Genomic DNA, 13,757 nt, shown 5'->3' with positions numbered 1-13,757 from the left:
GTGTACGTCAGTTTTGAGACATGGAAAATAGTGTTTCTTAAAATGAAATGGTAAAAAATAAAAACAATCCCAGCATAAAACAAAACCCCTAACTTCAGATAATCAATGTTTCTTCATAAGACACGCTTTGAAGAAATATTTGTATTTTTGAATGGGGTTCTTCAAGTCAGACCAAGGAGTGCGTACTCTGGGAGCGGAAGCAATTAGGAAGTCCTTGCTAGGGATACACAGGACACAGAATATCGCATGTGGTGCTGCCAGGAGGAACTTCCTGACCATTTACAACAGTCTTTTCTCTGAGAAATAATGCCAGACCAGGAGTAATCTTTTCCTACTATTAACCATTCTATAGGCATTCTTTTATATTTATAACTTCCTTTATATTTTCAGTAACTTAAGTCTCCGCTTTGGGTGGTAATCACAATTATGGACAGGAAATCAGAAACAGATGCTGTTCCTGAAAATCGTAAAGCTAAGAAAATGCTAAAAATGCCACAATTAAAATCTTTCAGATCCAGTATTCAATATTTCCTTTTTCCTAAGCACATTCTTTATAAATTTAGGACATAGAAAGACTCTTTTACGTACTATTCCTTATCATAAAGTATGACGAAAATTAAGTCCTGTAAAATATTTTTTCTCAGGCAAACAGGTTGATAATATTCAAAATCTTTGAAAATACTGAGTGACAACAGCTACACATGCTTCCAATTGCTACACTGGACAAAATGGGTCATTCTACGAAGCAAATTTTGACAATGCCTCTATTTCTCACTTGTGTAATTCACCTCCTATGCACTAATCTAATCTACTTTTTCCTTATAAGGAGATGGATTCTTAGTTATATGTGGAGGTTTACATTGTATTTGTGATTATATTTAAATATGTGAAAAAAGACATTTAAAAAACCAAGTGTTTATTTTTTAGCACACAGGTCAGGCAAAATTATTATTTTAAAAAGTGACCCATGACCTAAACAACCCTAACATACAATCTAAATTTTTTTTCTGAATTATTTTAATTTAAATGTTTAACAGAGCTTAATACAGAGTTATCTACATGGGAGACATAGACAATTTTCTACTAGGAGAGAGTACAACTAAAAAAATTTCCCTATACATTCAATCAAAAGCTGGAATATTATACATTACTAATCCCATTCATTGAACATTTAGAGGGAACAAATGAAAATGTTCTAAAAATGTCTTTTGACTTTACAGATATATAACAATTGCATATACAAAATACTTATGTGTATTTATAGAAGAATATTTTAGTGTTTATGATTAAACTTGGAACAACTATCAATATTAAAAAAAAATTTTTGTGAAGTCATTAGATATTGGGTGTATGGGTGTATTTGCTTTGAATTCTGATTAAACAAAAACCATGATAAAATTTTAAAAATAGACAATACTCTGAAGAGAGCAGTACTCTTCCAGCAATCAATCTTTCAACATATGACTCAAAAGAATGTTCCTCTACCAATTTAAGTCAAAACATAACAATTACTTTTAATATTCCTTTAAAAGCTACCTATGTGTTACAATAAATTAATTCTGTAAGTACCAGGACTTAATTTCTTTTTAACTTACCAAAGTCACACAGTTTTAGGACATCATTGTGGCTGATTAAGAGATTTTCTGGTTTTATATCTGGAGTGTCAAGATAAAAAAAAATTAGTAAAAATGTTCTATGTTCTCCTGATTGACACTGTTATCTAGAGTAATTTCAATAGAAAACTGTGGCAGCAAAAAGAAACGTAACATATTTTATGCTGGTACATAAAAGTTTCAATGAATTTCTTTTTCAGAAACATGCAGACCACAACTTCAAAAACAATTTTTTCCTCTTTAAATATTAAAAGGATTACTTGGATCTCTGAATTTTAAGAATAATTAAATCTAGGCCAACATATTTCAAAAAACTATTATTACTTCATAAAATACTAATAATACAAATTTTGGGAGATAGAAATATAAAATGCTTACACCCACGAAATACTTTAAAAATACATGAGAATAAGTAGCTAGCATTATATTTACTGGAAAAAAAATACAAGATATGCTTTCTGTTACATTCTTCTACATAATTTCTATATTTACATCTCTTTAGCTTTTCTGTATGGTTCACAATTATCAATGTCTAATGCTGAAGCCATACTGGATGAGTCAAATTAAGATTTCTAATTTTTTCCATGGATGTTATGAAGATGTGGTGGGAGTTAAGTAGAAATTCACAGAAAATGCAGTTGAATTCTCTCCTTGGGAGGCATCTCACAATTGTATTTTTAGAATAGAATACCCATCATCTTTATCATATGGTAAAGGTGCAAATGGAGAAAGGGCAGAGGTAGTGAAATCTGTAGATTTCAAATCATGGTTTCTACCATTAATTTGCAACCATTGATTCACTATGCATGTAACCAAATCACAGTATCATGATGGAAATGCACCTAACTCAGCTCCTTATTAATATCCCCAAACTACAGTATAGACTGTTACTAGAATCATTACCCCAGACACTAGATGTCCAGTTGACGTGGAGATCTACCCATGCTACCAACAATCTTGATAAGGTAATTGCTATGAGAGTCAAATGCAAGAGAAATATAAACTGTTTCTAGGAATAACAGACGTTGGCATTCTTCATATGACCTTTAAACTATTCTTACAAGTGAGAATTTTTAAAAGTGATATCCTTGTGCATTTGTGTATAGGTAAATTAAAATGTAGCATTCTTTTATCTGCTAATCCAAAGACAAAACATAGATACTGCAATATTTTTTATAAATATTTAGGGTCACTGTTGTATCAATTTGCATCCCACTACTGTAAAACTCTCCAATGCAAGAGAGATTATCAGGAGAAGATAATGGGTGTAGAGTCAAATATGATGCTGAGGAAGTAATTTCCCTTTCATTGTTATAAACCACCCACTTCATGGCAGTAAAGGACAAAACAGTTTGTGGGAGTATAATTATGACCTTTATGCGAGGTTGATCATGCCTGCAACTGCAGACAATGGGCACTTTTCACTAAGGGGTAGGGAAAATTAGGAGGTGAAGATACATACTGGAGATTGTTGGTATAAGAAGGAATGAGACATGAGTGCCAATAGCGGCCGGCGACTTAGGGACCACCTATATAAAGCCTGATTCAGAGTTGTTTCACATTACCTGGTCTACCTGCAGGACCAAGGCTATAGAGATCAACATTTTGCTCTTCTCCTATCCCCAAATAAGTTTCAAAGTTCACATTTGTTGAGTTCTCTTATATCACCAGGCATTTCTACAGTTTGGAGTGGATCTATAATAGTTATACAAACGTAAAGATTTCACTACAATATCCAAATAAATTTGTAATCCATCCTTTTGGTGACAGAAAAGGAGATTTGGAGAGCAAATGATTTCTCATGTTTTGCACTTTCAAAATATATTTAATTTAAAAGGCAATGCCAATGCTTATGAAAATATTCTTAAAGACATTAACATGTGAAATACTCTTAACTTTACTTGATGTTTTAATATTTTCCATTTTAAAAATCTCATACTCACCTCGATGGACAATATCATTCTTATGGCACCAATGAATAGCCTTGATTAGCTGATAGATGTAGCTTTTTACTTTCTCAGGTGGAACTCCATTTGGCATTTCTTCCAGCAATTCCAGCATATTCTAAAAATTAAATAGTCATTAATTTCCCAAATTAGGTAGGCCTGTAAATTATGTATTAACAATTTTACAAAGCATCTAGAATAATTCATCCAATACAGAGCATTTTTTTTTTATTGTTTTGCTTTCTATCTACAACTTTTTCATGCTGAATCAGCATTAAAATTGTGGCTTTCTTTTATGAGGAATTCCATTTTTACTATTCCCTAATGCTACTCCAAATAATAACCCTGTATACTTTTCACTCTCCCTAAAGGTTTTCAGGCATTATTTTAGAATAATTAGAAGAGAAAAACAATACAAAGTAGATATATGACACTGTAATGTATAAAGGGGGGAAAGAGTCCTTTTTAACACAGTGTGCTGTATCTCTGCAACAGAACCTTGTGATAAAAATCAAGCCTTTAAAATACATCTGGAAGATCTGGGAAATATTCTTAGAAGAAAAAAAAGATCTCTAAAATTAAAAATGATCAATACATTTAGTACAAAAATTCAAACAGGCCAGAAAATACTATTGAAATAAAGAGTCACAGACCCCATACAATTCAATATTCAAAAACCTTAATTTGGAGTCAGACACCATTATAAATAAAATTCATGCAAAATTTTTTATTATGTAGAAACTCCACTTAGCCAGTCTCTATTGAATTTCCAGATTAACCATTCTCCTTTCCCACTGTAAAGTACAAGTAAGGCCCATGGTACAATCATAGCTTATTGTTTGTAGGCAACCATCCAGGATAGCAGTTCTCAAACTGTGACATGTGGATCTGTGGGGTCTCAGACCTTGTGGAGGGCCCATGAAGTCAAAACTATATTCATAATAAGATTGTGATGTTTGCCTTTTTCACTGTGTTGGCATTTACACTAATGGTACAAAGCAACAATGGGTAAACTGCTGGCACCTCAGCATGAATAAAGGCATTGGATTCTTTAATCCAGTTAAACCTTGCGTTTAAAAAAGAAAACAGAAGTTTTAGTTAAGGACATCCTTGATGAAGCAGTACAAAATATTACTTTGACTAAATTTCAATTCTTGACTACATGTCTTTTTTGGAATCTGCATGATAAAATGGCAGACTGCACATAAAGCCCTTCTGCTGCACATGCGCCATCTGTCCAACGGTTGTCCTGAGGGAAAGCACTTGGAGGATTGAGATGCAAGCTGAACGAGCTGCTTTTTATGTGGAATGCCACTTTTTACTTGAAAGAATAACTGACATACAAACTTATCTATGTTAACATGCAATATGCTTATTGTTATTTTAAAATGAACTAATATTTTTATATTGCTTGGTCATGACTAATATGAGAAACACTAATAGATAAAATACACATAAACAAAAAGTTCTTCGGGTTCCCAATAATTTTCAGAGTGTGAAGGGGTCATAAGACCAGTTAGAAAATCACTGCTCTAATTTGGCCTCACAGTTTTGTTCCCACCAGTCAAGCTGTATACCTATAAAGAATCAGTTGTATTTACTCCCATGCCTATTTATAACAGATACACTTGTTATTTTAATACAATTAAATACCATATAAACCAATGAAATAATGTTTCTTAAAAAAAGAGTTGCTGTTTATAAGAAAACAAAGTTGAATACTTTAGAAAGGCTTAATAATAAAGGAAAAGCCACTAAACTTATTGCCATCTAATCAAACGTGAGACAACTACAAAACACTGGCAAGGAATGGGTGCTAGTGGGGATAAGCATGTCCATTGAAGGATTCTGCACTGAGATTGCTTTGCAGATGTTTTTGTGCATTTGCTTTACCTTAAAGATGCATTATGAGTATGACGTATGTAAAAAAGACCAATCAGAACTTCAGAAGAGTGACAGGCAAAAGGACTTGACCCTACCTTTATAGCGTGTTAAATGAATACATACAGTATTTATGTTTCCAATTAAAATAAACATTTTAAGTATGTATGCATCGTTTTTTGATTCTCCATTTGAATTCTCTTTTTCAATTAACAAATTCATAGATGGTCCCAAAAGGACAGGTGTAATAGGAAGGCTTTGTAATACGGAAAACAAATTGTATCTCTTGTTTCATATTCTATTCTAAATTCCTCAGTGGCAGAGAGATTGTCTTCCAGTATCCAGTCTTCCCTTACTCCGCAGGAACACAATTTTCAAGTGGAGGCCTAGCTGCCCAGAACAAAGAGTACGTTTCTCTTCTGCCTTGCAGCTAATGTGGTCATGCAATGATGTCCTGGCCAATGGGATGTGACAGCTGGAACTCTATCCTGACCTTGAGGACAAGGTCACCTCAGTGTGGTGGAACAGAGCTGCCACACTAGTCCTATACTGCCCTACCTTTGTATTTATATGTGAGGGTGAAAGAAACTTCTATTTTGTTTAAGCCTCTGTAATCCTGGGTCTCTGTTACTAGCCCCTTATCCCTTAGAGAACTTTCTCCTTGCTCTCCTGAGACTCACTGTCAATTATGATGTACTGCCACTAATGTGGCAGGTGTGACAGTCATGTTCTACCTAAGAACCACAGGGTCGGGGGAAGAATCTCAGGCCTGACTGTCAGAAGACTGGAGTTCTAGTAGCAGCTCAGCCATTTACCAGCAGGGAGATCTCAGACACACAAAACTGCCTCTCCCAGTGAGGAAACAGACACACAGAGGTGACTTCTCCATTTGTTGTATTCAATTATTATTAATAATGAACAACCACCATGAGAAGAACAGAAATAAAAAAGATAAACTAAAAGAGATGTCAAAATTTTCTTATTTGGTGTGAAAACTACAAACTGCATGATTATTTATGACAATGAAAAAATAAAAAGCAGCCAGGCATGGTGGCGTGCACTGGTAGTCCTAGCGACTCAGGAGGCTGAGGTGAAAGATTTGCTTGAGCCCAGGAGTTTGAGGCTCCAGTGTGCTATAATCATACCTGTGAATAGCCACCACACTCCAGCCTAGGCAATATAATGAGACCCCATCTCTAAAAATTTTTTAAAAAATAAAGAGCATCTGGTTTCCCCTGGAATCCTAATATAGCAATCCTTTTTTTTTTTTTTTTTTTAAATAGAACTTTTTTTTAAAAACCAACTTTTAGTTTTATTTTGGTATGGAAGTTACCTTAGAGGAATGTATAAATTGACACAGAAAAAGAAACTTAAAACAGATTCTGGAAAAGGAACATAAAGCAGTGGTTTAAGACTACAAAGAACCTTCTAGTACCATTCCAGTTTCTCTAGTAACTAAATTATTACATGTACTTTTTTTTTATTATTTCAAAAAAACTATTTGTAAAGTCTGAATGCATTCAAAGCCACATTACTGGTCAGTTACCCTGGCAATACTGCTTTCCATTTGGTTATAACAATGTTGATACTCTGTCATTTATGGTATAGCAAGCACCTGGGTATAGACCTGCAGCAAACATAAACCTCTCCTGCTTCAACCTTCTTTGGACAACAGCATAGGAATTGGCAGGAGCCACCTATTTACTCATCAAGAAAACTTGCTTAAAGGTTTGCCTGGCTCTAGTTTCTTCTACTGTTGTTAAAGTGTTTATCTGTTTAAGTTTTTGACCATTTAACAACTGCTGTAGGTCAGCTGCTCTCCAAGAAATTTCTCTTCTTCTTTTTCTTTAGAGACAGGGTCTCACTATGTTGCTCAGGTTATTCTCAAACTCCTGAGGCTCAAGCGATCTGCCTGGCTCAGCCTCCCAAACTGCTGGGATTACAGGTGTGAGCCACTGCACGAGGCCCCTCTCCAAGAAATTTCTAGGCACACATTATTGATTACTGTAACATACATTTGCCCTTAGGTCATGTTATTAAAATTGTCACCAACAAGTTGACCATTTTTTAATACATGCTAAGGCAAGTGTACAGACAGCTCAAACAATGCATGCTTTTCTTTCCTTTTCCAATGCTTGCAACTATTGACTTATGGTCTCATCTACCACCTCAAGCCTCATCTTAGGCCTCCTGGTACAGCTCCTTCCCTCAAATAAAGCCAAAGCACTGGCAGTTCACAAATGCTGCTTCCTGGGCCCACTCATTCCCCAGCCTAGGTCTAATTCAGTGTGGTATCTTATAGAGCCTCTTCCAGCCTGTACCATCACTGTCAGCTTACCAGTTTCTCCCTCAGTTTAGGCTTAGTTAAGTCAAGTCTAAAAATTACTTGTTGAACATAGAGTTTAAGACTTCAGAAGCCAAATCAGTATATTGTTTAAACTTATGATTATCTCTATACAGTTTAATTGTACAAAACTCTTAAATATATTTCAGAATGTTTAGTGATTATGAACACTTTCATTTTTAAAGTCCTCAGATTATGAGTACATTGATAAGCCATATTAGATAACAGTACTTTCTTAAATAATGTCAGAAAAAAATAAAAAATAATTAAATAAAAGAATATTAAATAAAAGAACTAAATTAAATAAAAGAATAGGGCAAAACTGCACATTGGCAATTAATGACTTACTTTTTCAACATACTCAAACACCAAGTACAACTTCCCCCTCCGACGAAATGCTTCCTTCAGCTCCACAATGTTTTCCTGCTTGAGAGTCCGAAGCATTTTAAGCTCTCGTAAAGTCGTTTCTTTGACTTCTTCATTTTCTAGAGTGTAAATAATGGTGAAGAGAGTAAAAGGAAAACTTTCAAGCTACTGTTCAAAGAATTCCAAGAACACTGAAAACACTCCAATTTCACTTTCCACTTTGAGTACTTCTGCATAAGAAGTCCAAGAATGGAATATTAAATAATATGTTTTCTTGTTGAAAGGATCAAGAATAAGAAAATCGAAGAAAGGGTTTACTTGATCAGCACAAACTTGACTTCCTGTTTATATTTTCTTATACTCCTTTTACTATGCGTATGTATAAAAATTTTCTTATACTTCTTTTACTATGTGTATGTATAAAAACACACTTACAGATACAACATAAGCATCCATTGTCATTTGAACTCTAACACTCTATACAAGGAAGGAAAGAGATTAAAAAGGCCATAAGGAATCAAAAGTATCAGTGTGCAGAGGAACCTCTATGCAGCCAGCATCTGTAGTAGCTGATGTTTTTAAGGATGGCATGAAGCTTTGGCCTAAAAGAGCATTTTATTCCTTAGGCTGCATGAGTCACCTCAGGGAGCAGAGGTCATGTGCCAAGCATCCACAATGCAAGTCACAGCCAAGTTGCAGGGAATTCTGAGAGTGTCTAATCTTCTCTCTGAACAGCAGCTGCTATAGGTTCCTGCTGTCCTCCTTGTAGCATGTCCATCTGTCCATCCCAGATGGTGTAGCTGTTCTGGGATGGAGAACTTATGCTGAACCAATAGACCCTCTTCCATACCATCAACTTCATTCATGATAACCTCCACGGTTATGGAGGAAGGACAGAAGTCATATTAACTCTAATGGATTAATTGGCAGGGGAGTGATGAAAATAATATTTCTATTTAAATGAGTTTGTATTATACCTTTAGATTTACCCGGGAAATCTTAACTACCATGTTTTTGCATATATGTACCAGGATACAGGTTCATAATCCTTCAATCTACAAGTCCAAAATCCAAAACACAGTCTAAAAACTGAAAGCTTTTTCTAAGTTTGGGGCAAATTCACTGAGGGCTAACACATGAAATGACATGAGACTATTTACAGTCTTTGTTAATCCAATCTAATATGAACATTCATATGTTGTGCTATAGAAATACTACTTGATTACTGGGTACTATGCATTATAACATGCCACACGTCCATTCTAAAATCCAAAAATTATGAAGTCTAAAACACATGCAGCCACAAGCTTTTGGGTAAGGGCCAGAATCCTAGCTTGAGAGCTGTGTGACCCTCAGGATCAGACATGTCTTTCAGTGTGAGAAGGAAGAAAATGGAGTGTGGAGATAGGGGCACAGAAGCCTAATAAATACACCCTCTAGAAGAAAGGCTCTCTAAGCAAGGCACGCAGGAGGAAAAAGGCTGAATGGATTCCAAAGGGAGAGGGAAGATTCTAAATGCAGAGCCAGGAGTGTTTCCTCAGATTATTTTCTATCCCAGCCCCCTTTCCCAACCCTCCACTCAAACTGAGTTTAAAGAAAAGGGAATGACATAATAAAAGCAAGGGCTTTGTAGCACCCGAGTATCCATAACAAACTGAGAGCATAGAGTCAACACTCCCTTGTGAACTGGTTACATAAGTGAAGTATTCTACTTTAGCCAGAAAGCTGTTGGAGAACACTGGAACACAGATTAGGACCAAGAGACATACTGCCTATGAGAACCCAAGAACCAGCAGTAGGAAAGGCCAACTGCATAAGCAGTGAATTACCTGGCTCACACCAAGATGGTCAATAGGGAACTGGGTACTTACAGGGAAAAGAGCATGACAGTGGATGCCACCTGGCAGTGGGGGAATGTCTGAGATGCAATTGGGGACATCCCAAAGTAACTTAGAGGATTGGGAGAGGACAAAGGTCCAGGTGTTCTGCAAATTGGGGCTGCGCCAGAGCAGTGGTGTTCTGTGACTGTTAGAATGCTAAGGTAGCTGCAGCTGCTGAAGCCCAGGAATACCAGCACTTTCCTAAAGAAGCAAGATCAGGAACATGCTTCTCTGATATCCCCTCTGAGTTACTCAAGGTTGGGGTAATCAAACTAAAATCCATCTATCTCTAAGAAACAGAATAACACATAGATCTCAAATAAGAAACAAATGATCTAACGAGGGACTAATTTAAGAAGATACAAGTCTACTGATTACTCATGACCTGGTCTGTGCCTGTCTTTCCATCCCCATCTCATGTCCCTCTCCCTCACCTCCATCTTTCAGTTCCCAAAATAGCCCCAAACTTCATTTTTCCACCTTAATGGCCTTCAGACTTGCTCCTTCTGCCGACAATGCTCAGTCTACTACATAGACTCTTGACAGGGCTTGCTCCTTCGGGTCTTAGTTTAAATGTCACTCCTCCAGAGCCTTTCCCAGACCATGAAAGCAAGTAGGCCCCCATCCCCATTATTCCTTATCACAGTTCTGGACTTTTCTTTCACAGAACTTCTCACCATTTTTCTTGATATATTTGTTTGCTTAGTGGTATACAATCTATGCAACCACCCCTGCTAAATCAAGAGCTCAAGGAGGACAGGACTCAATTCCTCTGTTCAACAATATACACTAGGACTGTACCTGACACAAGGAGAGGGGATCAATACATTCTTCCTATACGAATGCTTCACCTGTGGCCGTAAGGAAATCTCTGCTCATACATGCCTAACTCTTCCTCACTTCAGTCACAGCAACTGGAGGGCAAACAATAGGCACTTTGCCTCCCAGTTTTCTTACAGCACTGTCAATTTCCTCAAGCACCGCTTATCACGCAGTATGATAAACTGAATTTCTTTTCTCCCTATTCACCTCTGTCCCTAGGTGTCTTCTACAGTATGTGATTAGAAACAATGGAGGACACAGAACACTGACAGTGCTCAGGGTCAAGAACACACACATATACATGCACACAAATACCTAAATAGAAAGAAAATCATTAAGAGCATCCATAAGCTATGATGCTTGGTGAATTCTTGGTACTGGAAATGCAAATGAAAAAACATCATACTATTATTTGTTACCAGCTTGTGGCAGTTTCACTTTGCTAATGGATAAACCCTCTTCAGAATGGCCGCATCAGAATGGTTTTAGTAGAAGGAACAGTGGACTAGGACTAGGGAGACCTAGATTCTGGACTCAGCCTTTTATTTTTATTTTATTTTATTTTATTATTTTATTTTGGACTCAGCCTTTTAATCAACCAACAGTACACCATGCAACTTTAGGCAAGCCACTTAAGTTTTCATCAGTAAAAGAAACAAATAAATGCCTCCATCTCCCAAAAATCCTATTGCCTTTTTCAAATCTAATAATCTATTATTTCTTTTCATTAAAATTTTATTGATTATGAGCCTAAACCTCATGGAACTTTGCTGCTTTGTTATACATACATTATTCGAATCTGTATTGACTCCACTTAACAATGGTTAGAGAAGATAAATGAATCATCAAAAAGCAGCACACAAAATTACCTAGAATGTAGCGCCCAAACAACCTCATCTGAGCAGCTGTTTTTAGGAAATAAAGGCTTTTCTACTTTATGCCAGTCATAGTATTAAAAGTTGAGGTAAACACTTGAGCACCAAGATTGCAATGAATGGGAACAGGCAGGAAGTGGAGTTAATTCCCTAAATTCAAGCAAAATGGGCGCTCTTCATTATTACTGGGTACATCCTATAATTTTGCTTTTCTAAGTACTTTGAAGGTTCCTGGCCTGCCCTGCACTTTAGGATGAAAATTGTCAACTAAATTATCAGATGACGAGGGGAAAAGGAAGGCACATTCGAATTACACAGGCTTCTCTTCTGGGAGGTACACAAAGTAGGAAAGCATTTTGCAAGGCATTACAAAATGCCTCACAAAAGCATTCAGTAAGGCATTTTCAAAGGATGGTAGCACAGCCCACTGAAATGAGCACAAAAATCACTGCCATGTAGTTGAAATAATCCCCATGGATTCTTTGTCTAGGCTAGGATTCTTTATCAAGGTTGGGCTCCAGTTTACAAATCAAGAAACCAAGTCTAGAAAGGATAACTTTCTCAGGGTGCATGAGCTGAAGGTCACATTCTACCTCATAGGAACAAAGGTGGCATAGTATACAATACAGTGAGTTTTGGAAAGTGAGTCACAGTACCCAGGTTGAGGTATAACTATGCTACCGTTTAGCTGAACGGCAAGGCTGCATTGTATGGGTGGAAGAAAAACTCAACGAAGATCCTGGGTCAGCATTTTAGTTGCAATTATTCACATACACGCCATGCAACTTTGGGCCTGAGGTCCATCATCTGTACACTGGGGCTGAGTTATACTGGATTATTCAGAAGGACTCTTCCCGAGTCCATACTTCTATGTGATAACTGCTTATGTGCATGCTGACCCACCTTGTCATCAGTTATCACTGAGGGGGTTTAGCTGAATGCAGGATCAACTCTGACAAAGTTATGTGCAGATATATAGAAACCCCACTGAGTGAGGACAAAATGGCAGGGTGGAAAAAGGATGCTAAGTAAAAACAACCCCAAAACTGTCCTACTTCTAAACTTACCAGTAAGGCAAGTTAACATACCTAAAAATCAAGAGTGATTTACTAAAGTAAAAGAGAACAATTCTTAAGAAGAAAGATCACAGGAGCAAAGGAGATTAAAAGATAACTGATGAAAAGAGAAAAACCTAAAGATGAGCAGAAACTCTATTGTAACTCTATTTTTAAAGAACTGTGGGCTTAGAAAGGAAATCCAGGAATAGCTGTAACCTACTTTGTGAAATCACAAACCTGACATTTTTGTATAGCCGAAGAGCCCCCCACCCCAAATGGACCTTTAAACAGATAAACTGATAAAGCAAAATCAACCCATCCTTGATCAAAACCACGGGGGTGCCATATTTGAGTCTGGTTGCTCTTATTGAAGAAGGGACATCAACAGACAGACAATGTGCCTGAGGGAGTTTGAATGCTAGTGCTACTGTTACATACACCAAGAAAGATGAGGACCCTCCAATCTTTAGAGATGAAGAACACGTAAAAGCACAGTAGAAATTTATGAAATCACAGAAGATGCAAAATGATCACCAAATCCTAGAAGAATCCCTGAAGTTTGAAGGAGGTCCATGTTGAAAATGAAAAGGAAGTATGGTAAAACCATGACTAGCCAGAATGCTCAAGCTCAGTTAATCAAATTCTTTGTTTAGTCAAGGGTTGGACTTTTTGTATCAAGGCCTCTTTCACATAGAAATCAGGCTCTTGAATTTAAGGACTACAGATTACGAACTCTGGTTTTGTACCATTATATAAAATAAGAGACCAGAGTACTCCTGATCCAGAGATCAGTATAGAGCTTTCCAGTGTCTGGGTAAACAGAAGAATAAAATAAATTAGAAGACAGAACAGATGATCAATTAAATGTTTTCTAACAATTAAGAAGAATATGTCCATTCCAAGAGGAAGATAGTTCTCTACAGAAAACATTAAGCAGCAGAATATGAAATGCAAGTAATTTTATTTCATATA

General features: G+C 36.5%; 1 protein-coding gene across 2 annotated transcripts in view; it reads right to left on the bottom strand.

The window, feature by feature from the left end:
- The window catches only part of CDKL5 (cyclin dependent kinase like 5), a 202,362-nt gene that overhangs the window by 45,163 nt on the left and 143,442 nt on the right, over positions 1-13,757 (bottom strand). For both annotated transcript variants that reach the window (XM_028842232.2, XM_077989598.1), the window contains exons 5-7: positions 8,133-8,269; positions 3,557-3,677; positions 1,596-1,655 (exon numbers count right to left, since the gene is read on the bottom strand). In XM_028842232.2, coding sequence (XP_028698065.2) covers positions 1,596-1,655; positions 3,557-3,677; positions 8,133-8,269 — 318 coding nt within the window. The remainder of the gene's footprint in view (positions 1-1,595; positions 1,656-3,556; positions 3,678-8,132; positions 8,270-13,757) is intronic.

The sequence above is a fragment of the Macaca mulatta genome, chromosome X, assembly GCF_049350105.2.
Source record: "Macaca mulatta isolate MMU2019108-1 chromosome X, T2T-MMU8v2.0, whole genome shotgun sequence".
Classification (NCBI taxonomy): Eukaryota; Metazoa; Chordata; class Mammalia; order Primates; family Cercopithecidae; genus Macaca; species Macaca mulatta.
This window is presented reverse-complemented; position numbering and strand designations above follow the sequence as displayed.